Source organism: Jaculus jaculus, chromosome 22, assembly GCF_020740685.1.
Source record: "Jaculus jaculus isolate mJacJac1 chromosome 22, mJacJac1.mat.Y.cur, whole genome shotgun sequence".
NCBI lineage: Eukaryota > Metazoa > Chordata > Mammalia > Rodentia > Dipodidae > Jaculus > Jaculus jaculus.
The window spans coordinates 12269324-12289933 of NC_059123.1; the positions used below are offsets into that span (position 1 = coordinate 12269324).

General features: G+C 41.2%; 1 protein-coding gene across 1 annotated transcript in view; it reads left to right on the forward strand.

The window, feature by feature from the left end:
• Positions 1-20610, forward strand: part of Pik3c2g (phosphatidylinositol-4-phosphate 3-kinase catalytic subunit type 2 gamma) — a 336855-nt gene that overhangs the window by 277160 nt on the left and 39085 nt on the right. Inside the window, exon 27 of the mRNA XM_045139435.1 lies at positions 15107-15221. Coding sequence (XP_044995370.1) covers positions 15107-15221 — 115 coding nt within the window. The remainder of the gene's footprint in view (positions 1-15106; positions 15222-20610) is intronic.

Below are 20610 nucleotides of genomic sequence, written 5' to 3' on the forward strand. Positions count from 1 at the left end.
TTTCCCTAAGAAATGGCGCCTTCAGACTCATCACTCAGCTGTTCATTTTGAGTTCAAGTTAAATGCCCATGCTTGTGTAAACATCTAGATTTTTATAACTAAAATTAGACGTAATTAGAATTTCCTTTACAGCAATTATGATCTATTTCCTCCTCTAGACTTTGCTCTAAAGACAGAGGTCAACTTATGTATCCTCCTGTCTCTAAATACCTTCCAGCATTCCTCAAAGGTGGGGTGAATATATGGTTCAATGAGCATTGCTAGGCTTGAACAGACAGTAATGTGACTCACCAAGTGAGCAATAGTGTCCTACTGACAGTAACTTCTTTAAGATAATGGAAACAGTTTTTTTTTTTTTTTTTTCGAGAAAGATAGAAGCAGAGAGAGAGAGAGAATGGTCATGCCAGGGCCTCTAGCCACTGCAAACGAACTCCAGATGCATGCGCCACCTTATGCATCTGGCTCACGTGGGTGCTGGGGCATGAAACCTGGGTCCTTTGGTTTTTTAGGCAAGTATCATAATCACTAAGCCATCTCTTCATCCCATGAAAATAACTTTTCTCAGAAAGCTTTATCCAAAGATACATATATTCTAGGAAAGAGAGGTGTAAGATTCATGCATAATTACATATTCACAGAACATAAATGTTTATAATGACCTGTAATAAGCAAGCACACTAAAACCTCCTGTAGGAATATAATCTGACCTTCAGTCACATAACACATTAGCTCCATTTGTGTAGAATGGTGGTATTGACAATATACTTGATAACAACCTTCTCTGTTTGTGGGCTCTATAACAGGTACCTACTAAAACCATACACATAGCAATGCTTTCATGCAACAGTGCACACAAACAGTAAATCTCAGAAACGAAGAGGTGCTATATTTTATCTTGTTTTTCAGAGTGACTGTGTGACTCGTTTTTTTCTCTCGGAGCCTGTACAGGAAGAAACAGTTGAAGAAGGCCTACTTACTGAGCCAGGCAAGTAAACTCGTCACGGTTGCCCTATGCGGTGACTATGTGTGCAATTACGCAAAACCACTACATTATCTTCAGTTTTCAAATGGTAATGTCTTTCTGAAGCTTTTTGACCCTGTGAGAACTTATTCTTCAAGTTAAGTTAAACACAGATGTGTTTGTCCAATTAGAATAACTATACAACATCACACTATTAACCCCCGCCAATTAATTGATCATTTGGGCTAAAACCTCAGAGGAGAGATAGAATCTGGCATGTTAATCTTGCAGCTTAATCCACATCTTAAAGACAAAAAACAATGACCATTACAAAAACAAATAAAATCAAAACAAAATAATCACAAAAGAATGACAATTGCAATACTCTATCCTAATCTATTCCATTTCCCTCGCAAAGTCTTGTCAAGAGACCAGAAGGACTCAATACAATTGCCCACCCTATTCTATTCCAACTCTTTTCTGAGCTGTATATCTAATGGTCTTTTCATAATTTCACCTAGAATAGCAGAGACTCTGTTTGAACACTCTGTCTTTAAGCATTTGTAATATAATTCCATTACAAGATGGGGCCATCTGATAGCATACTAGATTTAACCTCGAGATTTACTGACCCTGAATTTTCCAGCCCGCCTCAACCTTTCTGTTCAATTTCCAGTCTTCCCCTTATCCACACGCATTCTAGATTTGCCTGATAACCACTCCTTGTATCTGACGTCCCACTTACTCATAACTCAGTTGCGGGGGCTCTACACAGCCAGTTGTGTGGCATGGTCGCTTATTAAGTTGTGTAACTGTGATTGCATTTGTGTTTCTCCTAGATGAAAAAGAATATTAAATCAAGGACTCTGTTCTGCACTATGTAGTGCTATCTATTTATAATTCCTGAAATGATGTATGAAGGCTTCTTGCACTGCCTCCATTCCCCGCCACACACACTTAGCTCGTTAGTGAGCAAGGCTTTCTGAGATGCTCTGCTTAGATAAGGAATCCATCAGCAACACTGTGTAAACAGCGCATTTCTCATGTTCTACATGGCTCACCTAAGGAAAAATTTCCACAACATAAAATATTTCCATTTTTACTGCAACAAATCCTAAATACCTACGAGATCTTCTAGAAATAATATTACATAGGCAGACATGATGGCTCACACTTTTAAAACCCCAACATTTGGATAGCTTACACAGGGTGAGCTCCTGGCCAGCCCGAACTATGTATTCAGTTCCAGGCCAGCCTAGGCTACAGTATGACACATTGTGAAAGAAATGAAAAGAAGAAAGGAAGGAAGGAATAGAGGGAGGAAAGAAGAAAGGAAAGGAGGAAGGAAGGTAGGTATACAGGAAGAAAGGAAAGAAGGAAGGGAAGAAGGAAGGAAGGAAGGAAGGAAGGAAGGAAGGAAGGAAGGAAGGAAGGAAGGAAGGAAGGGAGGGAGGAGGAAGAGGAGGGGAGGAAGAGAAATAAGAGAGAGGGTTTAGGGAGGAAATCAGCGAGGAACTGTGCTAACTGTACTAGCACGATGGCACAAACCTGCCACCACAGCACTGCCAAGGCAGAGACAGGAATTTCTGGAGTTCCCTGGCTAGCTAGTCTAACCCAATCAATGAGCTCTAGGTTCAGCGAGAAAGCCTATAAAGTGGAGCGTGATTATGGAAGACACTGACCTTCACCTCTGGCCCAGCCATGTGCATATGTATACACCCCATGCATATGAACCCCACACACATGCTCACAACACACACATGTGCATGCAACAAAAAGTACTATTACATGAAGAACTTTTATAAGCAATATTATAAACTTGAATAGTCTCTATTTTCAAAAACTAAAACACAGGGTTGTACAATAGGCCTCTATTCACTATCACCCCTCAAGAGCATTGCTTTTCTTTGTTCCAAGAAATTAAACTTCAGGTCAGAATAATTATTGGTTTTGTTCATGGTAATTATTTCTCTGAAAGTTATTTTTGAAATGCATATGCACACCAAATATAGGACTATTTTTATAAAAAACAGATAGCACTTTGAGACTTTGTCAATGTTTAAAATTTCTTATGTCATCAATACTCGAGAACTCTCCAGTGGTTATGAATAACTCGTAGTGGCTATGTTATAGACAGCAGATTAAATGCAACCCATTGTCTGATAACAATAGGATGCATCCTTCCCAGCACAATATGCAAATCGCTACAGCAAACCAGGACAGCAGGAAGTTGTTTCTACTTAAGCTTTTACAGTTAGTTCCTCCTTAGGACTTCTTGTGGCTTAATCCTCACAGAATATCTGCTGCGTGTAAGCAAGAAACACACATTTATCTTAAGCACTCTTCTTGTCAATGAGTTGAAAGTTTAAGCTTTTGCTGTTAAGTGGCTAGTGGAAAGTTTCTCAAGTGTATTCAACCTTATTTGAAAATTTCAGACTTTACCATTTGTCGACCTCTAAGGCGGGGCGGGGGGGGGGGAGTTCTAGATAGCCTCATATCTGGGTACATGCTTCATAAAGATCACAAGGGAAATTCTCTGTCACCCTGGGGACACTATGAGTCCTCTGCCCTTACTTACTAAGTAACTATGTTTTGGTAGAATGATAGAGGGATTTATCTGTTTTAAAGTGCCAAACAACTCATCTTTAATAAAAACTTCTTTTCTTGGCTTCTCATTGCCCTTAGGCAAGACCAGGTTCATTCATTTAGAGATAGGCATGTCTCACAGAGGGTCAGAAAGTTACTGACCTGGATTCAATCCTTTGCTGGACATTACATCTCCCAATTTTTAAAAGTATTTATTTATTTATTTATTTATTTAAAAGCAGAGAGAGAGAGGGGGGGAGAGAGAATGGACATACCAGGGCCTCCAGCCACTGTGAACAAACTCCAGATGCATGTGCCACTTTGTGCACCAAGCTTTACATTGGTACTGGAGGATCGAAGCAGCTTTGTTAGGCTTTGCAGGCAAGCACCTAGCACCTTAACTGCTGAGCCATCGGTCCTGTCCATGTCTCCCTATTTTTAAGACCAACATCTTCATAGCATCCCACAAGCATCAGAAGCCCACCAATGTTCCTATTTACTCTACTGTCTGCCCTGCTCCATCTTCAATTTCTTTTGCTAATTCTTCCGTTACGACCATCTCTTCAGTATCCCATGGAATCACTTCTGTCTGCCTGAGTCACCTAATCCTAACTCCTAACCCTGCTTCTTAGTTCTGTACCCTTCAGATGCCAATTCACCTATCTTTTCTTTACATTTCTAGAATGCTACTTCTTCAAAACACAAATTACAATGACTATTCATGTGTGTGTGTGTGTGTGTGTGTTGGCACCCCAGAAATTTGTGAGGACACAAATAAACTCTATTACACACCAACTCATCCCAGAGCCTAGCACACTGCTTACTTTAGATGCTTGGTAAATAATTTAAATAAACAATCAAAGAAAAAGTCATGAAAACACATTTACAATCTCCACCAAAGAGGATTATCATTTTTCAAAAAAAAAAAAAAGAACAAGAGAGAAGAAATGAAAGTCCAGGGGCCAGAGAGATGGGTCAGTGGATAAAATGCTTGTATCACAAGCATCAGTTCCTGAGTTCTGATGGCCAGCATTCCCCTAAGTACAAGGTGCAAGGAACAGTCCACCTAAAATTCCAGCACTAAGGATGTGGAGATGGAGGAGCCCAGAGCAAGCTGACCAGTTAGACAAACCTCGTCAGCAAGCTCTGGGTTCAAGTGAGAGACCATCATTGCCCAGCTCTTACACATGAAAGGGTAGGTATTTGCAAAGTACCCAGATAATGAAATGGGTAGGAAAGTAGAGCCTGGCCTTAAACAGCAATCATCACTGTTAAGAGGACTGATCAATGACCATGTTAAGACAACATTGACAGTTATAGCTGATGGTAAGCACACACTTTCAGACATTACATCGCGTCACTGCCTCCACTTTATGATGCACATTTAAATGAGGACTTGAAGCCATGTAGCCCACGTGGCAAGGATTCACTAGCTAATGGTCTAGCTATTTGCTCTGCCAAACACCATATCTAGCATACAAAAACTGAATAACGGAACTCAGCTTCAGCTGTTCACTTTAAATGTCATCGATACATTGTTTGATAGGAGGAATGAGTTCTAATGTTCTGAGTCACTGCAAGGTGAACAGAATAATGATGTATTATATGTCTCCAACAGGAATCTAAATACAATAAATCTAAGCATATGAATTACTCCTGTAGGGCAACTAGGAGAAGGATCCCAACTTTCAATATAACTGGGTGGCCAAGGGAAATAGACATCATGCATACTAACTTTGCCTTTGATTCTATGAAGAAACAAATACTGTCAAGAGAAATACAGGGCTGGAGAGATGGCTTAGTGGTTAAGCGCTTGCCTATGAAGCCTAAGGACCCCGGTTCGAGGCTTGGTTCCCCAGGACCCACGTTAGCCAGATGCACAAGGGGGCGCACGCGTCTGGAGTTCATTTGCAGAGGCTGGAAGCCCTGGCGCGCCCATTCTCTCTCTCTCTCCCTCTATCTGTCTTTCTCTCTGTGTCTGTCGCTCTCAAATAAATAAATAAATAAAATTTAAAAAAAAATAAAAATAAATAAATAAAAATAAAAAAAAGAGAAATATAAATCTAAGATTACTAAGGGTAAATTCTGGAACAAAAATAACAACTTTCCTATGCATCACAAATACACAAAAGTAAACACAAATTATTTAGTGAAAGGTTTTTGTTAAAATGGCAAGAATTAGGGCTGAAGAGAGGCCCTCCTACTGCACCCATTCTCTCTCTCTTCCTCCCCTCATCTCTTTCAAGTAAATAAATTAAATAAAAATATTTTCTATAAATGAAAAGAACTGAATCATAAAACAGTAAGAGGGTCTAGGGAATTGGCTCACACAGTAAAGTGCTTATCATATGGGTATGAGATCCTCAGTTTAGCTCTTTTTTTTGTAGTTTTCAATGGGAAATGTTTATTGTATACAACAGGACTATAGTGCATTAAATTCACAGTTACTTTTCTTTTTTAAATTTAATTTATTAGCTTTTTTTTCAGCAAATACAGGCAGTTTGGTACCATTGTTTAGGCTCACCCATGACCTACCTCCTCCCAATGGCCCCTCCTTGTTGATGTAAATGGGTCATGCATTGTGGAGTTAGCCCACAGTTATTGGTACAATAAATGTCTCTGCATATCATGACCCAACACATGACTCTGACATTCTTTCCACCCCCTCTTCTGCAAAATTTCCCTGAGCCATGTTGGGTTCATTTTTGGTTTGGCCAAATCACAGAGCTCCAGGTTCAGTTAGAGACTCTGTCAGGTAAAATAAGTGGAGAACACTTGTAAAAGACAACAACCTTTGACCTATGGCCTGGCCTCCCTCTCCCCCCACCCTCTCTCTCTCTCTCTCTCTCTCTCTCTCTCTCACACACACACACACACACACACACACACACACTGACATATAAACATGTGCTCCCACACACAAAAACACACATGCACATCACACACATACACATGAAGTGTCTATTTATTTAATATTCATTATTATATATAACATATATATAATTAATACATATTACATATGTATCTGCCACAGTACAATGGAATTAAGAGGCTGCATAAATACATGTAAATGAACTTTTAGTTAGGAAAATATTTTCAAAACAGGAAAAATGTAAATCATTACTCTTAATGTGGGAACTTGCCTGAACCACATGGAGTGTGAAGAAAAAGCACACTAGTTATATAATAGTTTGATTCATGTATTTTGATTTGTGAAAGACCAAGAAGAAAAAACACAAGCACATCTATAGAAAAACCAGATAGGGGCTGGAGAGATGGTTTAGCAGTTATGTGCTTGCCGGTGAAGCCTAAGGACCCTGGTTTGAGGCTTGATTCCCCAGGACCCACGTTAGCCAGATGCACAAGGGGACGCACATGTCTGGAGTTCGTTTGCAGTTGCTGGAGGCCCTGGCGCATGCATTCTCTCTCCCTTGCTCTCTGCCTCCTTTTCTCTCTGTCTTTCACTCTCAAATAAATAATAAGAATAAACAAAACAATTTTCTTAAAAGAAAAACCATATAGTAAAATGATTAAGACAAGACTACCAAATCTATATTAAATTCTTTACCGGGGGTGGAGGCATGGGCTGGAGAGATGACTTAGCGGTTAAGGCACTTGCCTTCAAAATCAAAGGACCTCTGTTTGATTTCCCAGTACCCCCATGAGCCAGATGCACAAGGGGTGCATGCATCTGGAGTTCCTTTGCAGTGGCTGGAGGTCCTGGCACGCCCATTCATTTTTTCTCTCTCTCTCTCCACCTCTTTCCCTCTCTCAAATAAATAAATAAAAATAAAATATTACAAAATTCTTTTTCCTGAAAATAAAGAGTATGTGTTCTCCTAAAGTGCCTAGGAGTCTGCAGGAAATTAGGCCCCAAAACATTTAACAAATTTCAAAAAAGCAGAACTACCTTGTCATGATACAATTAATAGAAACATTTGAAAGCTGGAAGGCCATTAATTTTGGAGGTTTAAAGTTAAACTTTTGTAAATCACTTTTAGGTCAAAATTAACTACAAACCAAATTTTCCAAATTCTCAAAAAAATATTCTCTATCTCAGAAATGGTGGGAGACTCTGAAACATGCTCAGAGGAAAATTGGAAGAATTAGTAGAACCACAAGACCAAAGGGAAACAAACAAACAGAAAGATGGGTAACAATGTAAATAGATGTTAATGACTTAGGATACACAAAACAGTAGAAATTATGAACCATTCCAGAAACAGAGTAAATGATAAATTAAAAAAAGGCATTCAAAACAATGAGTGGAATGTTAAGTTTACAAAACACGAAGGAAGATGCTAGAAATAACAAGAGAAAGACATGAAATTAAATAATACTAAAAGACTCTTCATTTACCTGTATATAGATAAACTGTAACCCTATTTGAAACTGACATGCTTAAAGGGAAAGTTAATTTATTCATCCTAGAGAAGACGGTTGTAAGAAGATTATAGATTGAATAAATATGCAGACTACAAAGCTACCCAAAGTTTTACAGGTCTTTGTTTTTTGGTTGTTTTTTGTTGTTGTTGTTTTTTTTTTTTTTTTTTTTTTTTTTTTGGTTTTTCAAAATAGAGTCTCCCTCAAGCCCAGGCTGACCTGGAATTCACTATGGAGTCTCAGGGTGGCCTCAAACTCACGGCAATCTTCCTACCTCTGCCTTCTGAGTGCTAGGATTAAAGGCATGTGCCACTACGCCCAGCTTACAGTTTGTTTTTTTTTTTAAAGTAACTAGTCTATCTGGTTTCCAGTGTATTCAACGAGACATTTAAAAAGAAAATAATTCTGTTGTTACTTAAACAAATCAAGCAAAATGATCCACACTGGGTTTTGAACCATATAAAGTACTCACGCCAAGAGCTTTAAGATTCCAAGGGTTGCGAATAAAAAGCCAGAGACAAATCGCACTTAAGAATATCAGTGGAAAGTTCTGAATGAAATATTAGAGAAAATAACCTAGCACACCAAAGGAATAGAATTCATCAGGACAAAAGATGATTCATTATTAGAAATGGGCAGGTGTGGCAGCTCTCATTGTTCATCCCAGCACCTGGAAGGCTGAGGCAGGAGGATCACTGTGACTTTGAGGCCAGCCTAGGGCTACAGAGTGAGCTCCAGGTCAGCCTGGGCTACAGTGAGAGCCTTTCTTGAAATATATATATATTTATATAGATATATATATCATGATCATTGTTCCTTGTATATCTCCCATGCTAGACATATGCCAAGAGAAGAAAATTCTCCCCTCTGTTCCAAATGCCTAGCACAGTGCTTGTTCACAATAGGTCAATAAATATTTATGAAATAACAAATGAAAGAGAACAAGACATTAGGAGCATAAAATTTGGCTGAAAGACAAAAAAAAAGAAAGGAATATATCTAGAAAAATAAAAATCAACTACAAATGTATAATGTATAACAAATAAGATAATTCAATTACAGTGTCAGCTATTAAATTGATGAATACAAATCTATCATGTTATAGATACCCATTTTGTGTGTGTGTGTGTGTGTGTGTGTGTGTGATTAGCTAGCTAGAATATTTAAAAGTCAAATGATTTCACTAGGCTACGGATACGGCTCAGAGTTTAAGTGAGAGACCTTAGCTCAGTAAGTAGGACAAACAATACCCAATCAATGACATGGGGATGCCATACTCTATACTATAAAAAAAATAACAAATAAAGGGAAAAATGAACTGCAAATAATGAAAGCATGTATGTAGAGAAGGAAAACATGGGGGATCTTTTGTGATCCTGATGTATGCGCTGCTAAAGCTGTGGCTGAAAATCTCCCAGTCTTAGCAAGTTTCATGACTTAAATGACAAAGTGGATAAGACGTTTGCAATTGATCCATGACAAGAGATCAATTAACTAGCACGTAACTGTCCTCTAAAAGAGAATGGCAATAAAGGGCTGGAGGGATGGCTCAGCAGCTACTGTGTTTTCCCACAAAGCCTGACAACCGAGGTTCGAGTCCCCAGTACCCACACACAGCCAGATGCACGAAGTGGCACGTGTATCTGAGGTCCATTTGCAGTGGCTGGAGGCTCTGGCGTGCCCGTTCTCTCTGTCTTGCTGTCTTCTGTCTCCCACTACTTGCAAATAAATCAATAAAAAATATTTTTTTAAATGGTAAGAAAAAGACCAAATCCCCAAACAAAAAAATTGAATAAAGTATGTGAAAAGATAATGCACACAGAAACTACAAGTAGCTCTTAACCAAATCAAAAGGCATTCAACCTCATTCATAAGACAAATGCAAATTAAATTACACTGACAATCATCTTCTTTTCCTCATCATGTTGGCCCAAACCCAACAATTTAGTTAGCAGGCTTGGTTGTGAGTCAGCAGGCACTCTCACACAGCACGGGTGGGAAAGCAGACGGGCACAGCCTCGTGAGGACAAGCAGCAGTGGTGACCAGAATGATCCTCCCTGGCACCTTCAGCTAGCAAGCGCAGCCCCTGAAACCTCGCTGGAATGTTCGCACCCAGGGGCGCACTCGGCGTGCAGCGTACCCTGCCTGCCCAGCCCTCGCGTCGGCTAAACTGCAGCACTTCGGTGCAAAGGACTTTGTAGTGAAAAACTTTTAAGAAAGAAAGAAAGTCTGGTGCTGTGAAACTCTCCTAGGTCCTTGTACAGATCAGAAGGTCTGTTCGGCTCTCAGGGTTGCTTCCATGGAGCAGTGCTTCCGTCTCTCTGGAACCATATGGGAAACTAACAAAGTAATGGTGAGGAACCTGAGTGGGGAGGTGTTAAGAGCGGAGGAAAAGTTGGATACGTAGCAGACATGCAGGTCCTCAGTGTACCTATGAACCAATGGGGAGCTTGAAGGCCAACGAGCCTGGAAAATGTGGTGGGGAACAAGGAGAGACTCTGCTACAAAGTAGAAAGGCAAGAAGCGACATCTGAGGTTGTCCTCTGACCTCCATCAGGCAAACCACGCGCACACACACACACACACAGAATGAAAGAAGTTTTGCTTACTTTAAAAAAAAAAGGGTTTATTTATTTTTTTTTTTACTTACTTTCTGGCTTTTCAAGGTAGGGCCTCACCCTAGCCCAGGCTGACCTAGGACTTTCTCTGTCGTCCCAGGCTGGTCTGAAACTCACAGTGATCCTCCTAAGTGCCTCCCAAGTGCCAGGATTAAAGGTGTGTGCCACCGTGCCCAGATCAACTTATTTATTTATTCATTCATTTATTTATTTATGAGAGAGAATGAGGGCTCCTCTAGCCACTGGAAATGAATTCCAGTCTTGTGCACCACCATATGTGTCTGGTTTTGTGTGTTCTGGGGAGTCGAACCTAGGTCCTTAGTCTCCACAGGCAAGCCACTTTAACCACTAAGCCATCGCCCCGGCAAGTTTTCATGTTTAATTATATGTATATATCAGCCTTTGAAAAAAATTGTTAAATTATGAAATGCTACTTTCATGCAAGTAGGCACATTAGACATAGTGAACGCTGTTCCGTGGCTGTAGTGTTGGGCATTCACACAGCTGCACACAGCTGTCCTTAGGCTCAGTAATCTGTCACCTGCCTGAGTGAGGTCACTGGAAGAGCAAAGCTCCACAGTAAACTGCAGCAGACCTGAATGTCCAGCCTCTCCCTATGAAAGCCAGGCTGTGCTAGATCTTTTCTGCTTACTTTCCTCATTTAGACTGCTTCCTTTGTGGGGTGGGTCTCTTTCCCCACTTCCCAGTGGGATATTTCTGTACATGGCTTTACAGGTCACTTAATCCTCACCATTTGTTTTTCTGGATGACCTTGGGGGAAGGGCTTTACTTTCATGGGTGTGAAATGGAGGCTCTGCAACCCTTCATAGGTTTGCGGTGAGGAATTACAGAATGACTGTGCATAGAGCTCTCAGCCTGGCACATGCTAAATCTCACAGATATATTAAGTCTCGTTGCTACTTAACAGCACATTGGCTATTGAGACTTCCCAGTGACCTGCATTTTTTCCCCTGGGTTCTGAACTTGAGCTTGTTATGAGGGGAACTTGGGTTAATAACCTTCTATAAGAGGCCTAGGGTGGAATATAATCTTTAATAAGTAACAATTGTACCTTTACTGTGTTGACACCCAATCTTAAATTTATGCTAATTTCCCACCCTTGAATTAAAACATCTCTGATTAAATACACTAAATTTCTATTTAACAAGTCTTCCACTCTTCAGTTCAAATATAATATTCATGGTGTATTAAAAAGTCATCAGTATTTTAACACCTTCATACCAAAAGCTCACCAATATTTTTTTTTTATTATGCAATGTAATTTGCCTCAATGAGAATTAACTTACTGAGCTGTAGAAATAGCCTAGTTGGCAAAGTGATTGCATTGCAAGCATGAGAACTTGAATTTGATCCTCAGAACCCACATACAAATGAAAAAGCCTTATATCAGGTATACACTTATAATTCCAGTGCTGGGGAAGCAGAAATATAAGGGTCTTGGGCCTCAATGGAAAGCCAGTCTAAACTACTTGGTAAGTTTGAGACCAGTGACAAACACTGTCTCAAAATAAAAGTGAATGATCCCTAAGGAATGACATCAAAGTTGTCCTCTGACCTCCAAACACACATGAATACACACACATGCAACTCACACATGTGTACACCCACATACACATTAATATACACACTCAAAAGGAATTAGCATAATGTCTATGATTGTGATGAAGATATTTTCATAATATTCACATAAGAAACATCCTTTCAGTTGTAAGAAATACTTTTATCCATATCAGTAATCCACATTACTAAGAATAAAATCAATCAATATTACCTACATGTGATGCTCAAATGGCTTTAATAAATATAAAAGAAACATGTGGGGAGAAAATACCCTACTCTGGTATAATTTTCAAGTATTAAGGAAGATTAGAAGGCTAGACTAATTGTCAATAAAGAGTAAAAACTACAGTGTGTCTACAGTTGAATGCTGGCAAAATTGTTTTTGTCAAGAATCTACTTTTATTTTATAAATTTCCTTAGCAATGTACACCCAGAGAATTATCAAGGGAAATATTGAAAAAAAAAAAACTAAATTATGCTTAATGCTTGGAAAATACATGAGAAACTCTTAGTTTAAAAACCTAAAGTCTTGGGCAGGAGAGATGGCTTATAGATAAAGACACTTGTCCACAAAGCCAAAAGACACAGGTTTGATTCCCCAGTACCCATGTAAGCCAGATGCATAAGGTGGCTCATGTGTCTGGAGTTTGTTTGCAGTGGCTGGAGGCCCTGGAGCACCCATATTCTCCCTCTCCCCCACCCCTTTCTTTCTTTCCTTGAAAATAAATAAAAACATATTTTTTAAAAAACTAAAGTCTTCCTTTTAATGAAGTGGTGATATGACTCAGAAAAACTAAGGTTGCCTTTGCTATTAAATAAAGACTTGGTGTGTATATTATGAAAATTCATCATCTTATACACTTTGGAGATATAGAAAAGATGCAAACCCTAAGATAGACTGAATTCTACTAACCAAAATGAGACACTTAATGTAATTACAAAGCAGCATGTGGTAAGGGCTGAGCCAGGAAAAGTGACCATAGAAACTATTTTGCATTTTTATCAGGTCTTGAAGAAAGGCTAGAGTTCAAGAGACAAGAAAAGGCAGACAAGACCATTTCAAATGTAAGGCATAACATGGGAACCGACTGAAGGAAACGGTAGAGAATGTGTGCAGAACTAAATATGTGGTCTAGGGCTGGAGGGATGGCTTAGCGGTTAAGGTGCTAGCCTGCAAAGCTAAAGGAGCCAGGTTTGATTCCCCAGGACCCATGTAAGCCAGCTGCAAAAGGTGGAGCATGCTTCTGGGGATTTGTTTGCAATAGCTGAAGGCCCCAGCACGTCCATATTCTCTCTCTCTCTCTCTCTCACCCTCTTTCTCACATGTAAATAAAAGAAATTGTTTAAATAATGTTGTCTACAGTACAAAGACAACAGTGGGGTTGAGACAGTGTAAGTCATAACTATCAAAACAAGGCTGGGCCGGGAGTGGTGGCGAACGCCTTTAATCCCAGCAATCGGGAGGCAGAGGTAGGAGGATGAGTTCGAGGCCAACCTGAGACTCCTTAGTGAATTCCATGTCAGCCTGGGCTACAGTGAAACCCTACCTCAGAAAAAAACAAGGCTGAGAACTTTAGAATATATGTCAAGAGCAGTGGAAAGCTATAAAAATGAATGAATCAATCAATAAACAAATAAGATCAATCAAGTGAATAATCTGGGCTGGGGAGATGGCTCCTGGTTAAAGGTACTTGCTTGCAATAACTACAGGCCTCCATTTGGTTCCCCAGCAACTAAAGTCAGATGCACAGAGTGGTGCATGTGTCTAGAGTTCATTTGAAAACTGGAGTTTCTTTCTCTCTCCCTCTCCCTCCCTCTCTCTCTCTCCCTTCCTTTTGCTTGCAAATAAAATATTTGGTAAAAAGAATAATTTTGGTCTGCAGAGAAGGCTTAGCTATTAAGGTGCTTGCCTGAGAAGGTTAAGGACCCAGACTCGATTCCCCAGTACCCACAGAAATTGGATGCACAAGATGATGCATGCATCTGAGGCTTGTTTATAGCAGCTGGAGGCTCTAGTGTGCCCATTCTCTCTCCTCTTCCCTCTCTCTCTCTCCTATATACATAAATTAAATTTTTCAATAAAAATGCTTAATAAAAACAATATTAGACACAATGCCCACTGCTGTATAACATTTCCTGAACAGTCTTAATACTCCAACATTATCTGAATAATGTGTCTTTTATATTTAATTTATTGATCCTTGTGATGGTTAATCTCGGTTATCGGCTGTTGTAGTCAGCTTTATGTTGCTGGGATGAACATCCAAACCAGACACTGTTTATGGAAGGAAGGGATTTATTCCAAGCATAAAGACCCAGGGGAAAGTTCTATCTACGGCAGAAGAAGCTGGCTCCCATGCTGGAGAGAGAAACACCACCAGCCAACAACATCAAAACACAGCAAACACAAACTGGAAGCAAGCAGGGACCCAGGAGGCTGGAAATCAGCTCGGTCCCCACAAGCACACCTTAGGGCTGGGCCCCAGGATCTGCCCTCAGCGCCACCTCCTCCAGCCAGACTGCAGGAGACCCAATTTACAAGCTTTAATAGAACACCTGAGTCTATGGGGGGAGATACACATTCAAACTACCACATCAGTTTACCAGGATTTAGAATCACCATGGAAACAAATCTCTGGGCCTGTCCTGTGAGGGGTTTTCTATACTTGGCTGTTTGAGGTGGGAAGGGCCTCAGTACCGTTCAGTGGACAGAGGGTTCTGCACCACACGGAAGGAGATACTAGCTGGGAGCCAGCGTTCATCGGTCTCTGCTCTGACGTGGCCGACTGCACGACACCATCCCCTCCCACCACACCTTTCCCGCCTTGGTGACTCTGTCCCCTGGAACTTTAATTCTCCCTTAAGTAACTTTGTCCAATATTTTGTCATAGCCCTGACAAAGTTAAGTAGCACAGTCCTGTCTTAGTTTCAAATGTTTGAATTCTCTGATGGGACTGCTCCTGACTTAATGCACTAAAACGCCATTGTTTTTGCAGGAGAGATATTCCAAGACAAGAATCCTAAGATACAGTTACTGATGACATATGAGGGCGTGAAGCTGACCATACTAGTGAAACACATGAAAAACATCGTAAGTTCATTGTATTTAACAAGAAACATGGAGACCTTCGTTTAGAAATCACTTGCTTCTTTGGGGCAATTAGTGCCAACATTAGTAAGAGGAATGGGTCTAACAGCCAAGCTTAAATGAGGAAAAGCAAGCCAATTATGTTTCGGCCTCAGTATGACTGTGATCCTTGGAGTAAAAATGATGGAATATTTCACAGGGAAAGTCACAGAGTAAAAAAAAGACACTATTAAAGTGTCAAGAAAACCTGTAAACAGGTTCTAAAAACATAGAGATAGCTGGAGGACTAAGGCAAAAAGAAAAATACCAAACCCCAAGAATTTCTGTCAGCCACTGATGGTGCTGGTTCTCTTGCGTGGAGTTAGCCCTTTCCTTGTGAAGCCAACAGTCCTTTGGGTCCTCCCACAAGCATCCCATGGTACCTTGATTATATATTATCATCTTAGTTGCCATATTTTGATGTCATTGTTTATGTGTATTTTTCTCCCCAAAAAGTGTTACTTTACAAAAAAGTGGCAATCACATCTTTATATCTCCAAATGGAGGGGGAAAAAAAAAAAAGCTATGCAATTGGTAGGGGCAGGGGAAATGGTTAAAGGCTTTTATTTGCAAGGCTGACAGCGTGGGGTGCAATTCTCTAGTACTCACATGAAAGCCAGATGCACAAAATGACACGTGTGTCAGGAGCTCATTTGTAGTGGCAAGAGGTCCTGGTATTCATTTCTCTCTCTCTCTCTCTCTCTCCAAATTAAATAACTTTTTATAAAATATGTAATTAGTTGCCAGGTGTAGTGGAGCATGCCTTTAATCCCAGCACTCGGGAGGCAGAGGTAGGAGGATCACCGTGAGTTCGAGGCCACCCTGAGACTGCATAGTTAATTCCAGGTCAGCCTGGGCCAGAGTGAGACCCTACTTCAGAAAAAAAGAAAGAAAAAAATATGTAATTAGTCCACAAGGATAACTAACAACGCCATGTGCGACTATATCCCACTCAAGGGTAGATGAAGTCAGAGGCAAGAACAGTGCTTGGAGCTTGTCACTAAGAAAGATATCAAGGGCTGGAGAGATGGCTTAGAGGTTAAGGCACTTGCCTGTGAAGCCTAAGGACCCAGGTTTGATTCCGCAGAACCCAAGTAAGCCAGTTGCACATGTGTCTGGATTTCATTTACAGTGCCCCTCTCTCTCTCTCTGTCTCATAAATAAATAAATAAAAATAAAAATATTAAGAAGGAAACAGAGTGTGGAAGATGATTGATTGGAGCAAGGGCATGGTAACCCTCAAAGGGTAACTCTGAGCTTTACCATCACTTCCGGTCTTCCCTGGGTCTAGCAAAACAGCCTGCCCCCCCCCCAACACACACACCACAGTGTGACTGCCACGAGACAGTTACCAGATGGGGAAAAAGCCAGCCACACGGTTTGGGCTCTCTTCTTCATGCACATATCTCTCTGAGGGTATGTCTGGAAGGATCTAACAGTAAGTAATCTCCTCTACACATGACACATGTCTGGTACATATTAAAACTTAATAAATATTTATTACATTGATAAATAATTGGCATAATTTTCAGGGGACAAGTCCATCACACAGTTCCTACTAGCCAGAGATCCAAGGGTACTTGTTGGTACAACTGTGCTGCTCACAGTCAGAATTTTTTAGAACATCTGAACAAATATTTTTTTAAAGTTTTTGTAGATCTTTCACTAATTGAAATACTTATCTTTTGGGCTGGAATGTAGCTCATTTGGTAGTGTGCTTGTCTAGGCTGCTAGACAAGCTTGCTAGGGTTTAATTTCTAGCACTGCAAAAATGGACATGGCAGTGCATGTCTGTAATGGCAGCATTCAGGGCATGTAAGCAAGCAAGAGCAGAAGTTCAAGGTTATCTGCAGCTACATAATGAGTTCAAGGCTAGGCTGGAATACATGAGACAACAAAATCAATAAATAATGGGGTTACCTTTCATTGCTTTAGATATGAATGACATCTCACATAAGAATAATAGTGGTTAAAGAAAGTTTTGTATTAGGGACTAAAGATTTAGTTAGATATTATATTTTTTTGAAGGTAAGGTCTCACACTAGCATAGGTCGGCCTCAAACTCACAGTGATCGTCCTCCCTCGGCCTCCCAAGTGCTGGCCTTAAAGGCCAGCACAACCATGCCCGTCAGTCAGATGTTCTTTATGGCTATATGCAGGTTCATGGACCTTGAACACTTATATAAATATATGCTAAAATCATAGAATATTCAGAAACATTGTTGATGACATGAAAAGGGGTTGTGTATGGGCTGCGGAGATGGCTCCGTGGATAAAGAGTTTGCTGGTCAAGTATGAGCACCCAAGTTTGACCACTAGACACCAGGTAAAAAATGGAAATTTTTGAAAAAACATTTTATTTTTATTTCTTTGAGAGAGAAATTAGGCAGGGGAAGAGAGAAAGACAGAGAGAGAGAGAGAAATGGCCATTACAAAGAATTCCAGATACATGTGCCCCCTTGTGCATCTGACTGACTTGGGTCCTGGGGAATCAGACCTGTATCCCTTGGCTTTGCAGGCAAGCACCTTACCCACTCAGCCATTTATCCAGCCCCCAAAATGGAAATTGTGGTGGACTTCTATAATCCCAGCACACTGACAGAGAGATCACGGCAAAGTTAGGAAAGTTAGGTCCAGCTAGAGAAACCCTGCTTCAACTGCCTCAACTGAAGTGGAAAGGCAGGGAATGAGCCGAAAGTTGTCCTGTGAGCTCTACATGAGCAGTGTGGTATGCGTGATCCCACACTCACACAGATGCAGGTACATGCTCACGAGCATACATATTTTTTAATTTGTTTATTTTTATTTATTTGTTTGAGAGTGACAGACAGAGAGAAGGAGGGAGGGAGAGAGAGAGAGCGAATGGGCAGAGAATGGATGGAAAGTCACTGCAAACAAACTCCAGACGCATGCGCCCCCTTGTGCATCTGGCTAACGTGGGCCCTCGGGAATCAAGCCTCGAACAGGGGTCCTTAGGCTTCACAGGCAAGTGCTTTATCACTAAGCCATCTCTCTAGCCCACATCACTGTTTTTAAAGAAGAGCTCATATGTGAGTGCGGTACGTGACTGCGATGCTTAAAGACTAGGCACTTATTTCAGGGCCGTCATCGCTCACACTTCAGACAAAGCCTATTGAAACTGCTTTCAGATCTGGCGTGCCAACCACAAAATAAACTTGGTGGCATTATCTGACATTCATGCCTAATTTTTGATCAAAAGCAATATTAACTAACTTGGTAACCCATTTCATTCACCAGATGAATTTCCAAATTACTTTTGACAATTTTCAAAACTGCGTTTTATGCTCAGATGAAGTTGCGCGACCCGAGGCAGTTTACAGCCAGCGTTGATGAGCGTGAAAGGTGGGGAGCGGCAGCCGTGAGAAAGCTCACATCAGGGGGAAGGGCCAGGGAGCAGATGAGTCCTACCAAGGGCTCACGAGAGCATGCCCATGAGTGCCATGTGGAACCAGCACCTCAGAAACCAGTTCCCGTCACTGCTGAATGTCACCACTCCATCTACCTCCCAGCCCCTCGTGGTTCCCTTTGCTCTTTTTCAGGGATGTGGAGTTGAAACAAGATTTTTCTGTATATCTCAGGTTGGCCTTGAATTTACTCTGTAGCCAGGCTGGCCTCATAGTCACAGCAATCCCCCTGCTTCAGCCTCCCAAGTGCTGGGACTACAGGCACGGGCCACAACACTGCACCTCTCTTCTTCCTAGGCTCTGAGCTTTGAGAGATTCCATATTCTGAATTGCAGTTCTAGACCTTTTCCCTTTTTATTTTTAATGTTTTATTTTTATTGATGTGTTTATTTGACAGAGAAAGAGAGAGAGAGAATGGGTATACCAGGGCCTCCAGCCAATGCAAACGAACTCCAGATGCATGCTCCCTCTGGTGCATCTGGCTAACGTGGGTCTTGAAGAATCAAACCTGGGTCCTTTGGCTTTGCAGGCAAACGCCTTAACTGCTAAGCCATCCCTCCAGCTCCTCTCCCCCTTTTTCTACCTATAGCTTCATAGCTTCCAAAATCACTTTCATATTGTTTACTTCCCTTTTTGCAATCCCAGCTCTGAAATCTCTAAAATCCAGAGCTGAATGGCTCTCGAGAGCACTCCTCGAAATGCAGCGGTCACCTCCAGCTCAGCATGCACCTAGTCATATTCTCATTTCAGTAAGTAGCTCTTTCAAGGGCAAAACACTTACTATCGTTTTGACTCCTCTCCTTCTCCCACAAGCTGCATCCAGTTGATCTTCAAAGTCTGTCATCTTGCTTTGAGAACAAACCTAGAAGCCCATCACTCCCCCCCCCATTACCATCATGCCTTCAAACTGCTGTCACCCCCACCTGAATTCCCATGGCTTCTTCACAGGTCTTGATTCCACCCTTGTTTCTTTACAGTGTCTTCCTAACCTTGGAGAATTAAAATCATATCCTGCAATTCCTTCCTTCATGTTCCTTTGGAGGAAAAGTCTCATTGTATTTGGAATGAAAGCCAAGATACTAATGACAAATGAGTTTGTAGCAATCTGGTGGCCACCACATATGCAACCACAACAGCTGCCTTAAGTTCTCTCAACTCACTTCACTTCAACCTCAGTGACATCAGTGTTGCTGTTCCTGGAATATGGCAGGCTTGTTGCCGCCCCAGGACACTTGTGTCCACTACCCCATATGTCTTGAGAGTTATTCCCCATGCTGATGGCTCCATCTTCTCCATGGCTCATTTCACATGTCCAGGAAGACTGCTTCATTGTACTGTACAGTGAGTCTTCCCTTACCTCATAGGTAAAACTGTGCACCAACCTCTGTATTGTCACTGATGTCACTTTGCATTTTTTTATCATTTAATTTTGAGAGGCAGAGAGGGAAAGAGGGAGAGAGAGAGAGAGAATGAGCACACCAGGACCTTTCAGCCCCTGTGTCCGTGTCTTTTCTCTCTATCTCTATTGGCAAGCAGAGCGAGATACACAGAAGAGAAACAGACAGAGAGAATGGGCATGCCAGGGCCTCCGGCTGCTGAAAATGAACTCTACGTGCATATGCCACTTTGTGTACCTGGCTTTACAAAGGTATTGGGGAAGTGAACCTGGGTCACTGGGCTTTGCAGGCAAGTGCCTTAGCCACTGTGCCATCTCTCCAGCCCTACTTCACATCTGTTGACGCATTACTCCTCAAGTGAACAACTAAAGACTAGGATTTTTTTTTTTTAATTTTATTTATTTATTTGAGAGCGACAGACACAGAGAGAAGGACAGAGAGAGGGAGAGAGAGAGAATGGGCACGCCAGGGCTTCCAGCCTCTGCAAACGAACTCCAGACGCGTGCGCCCCCTTGTGCATCTGGCTAACGT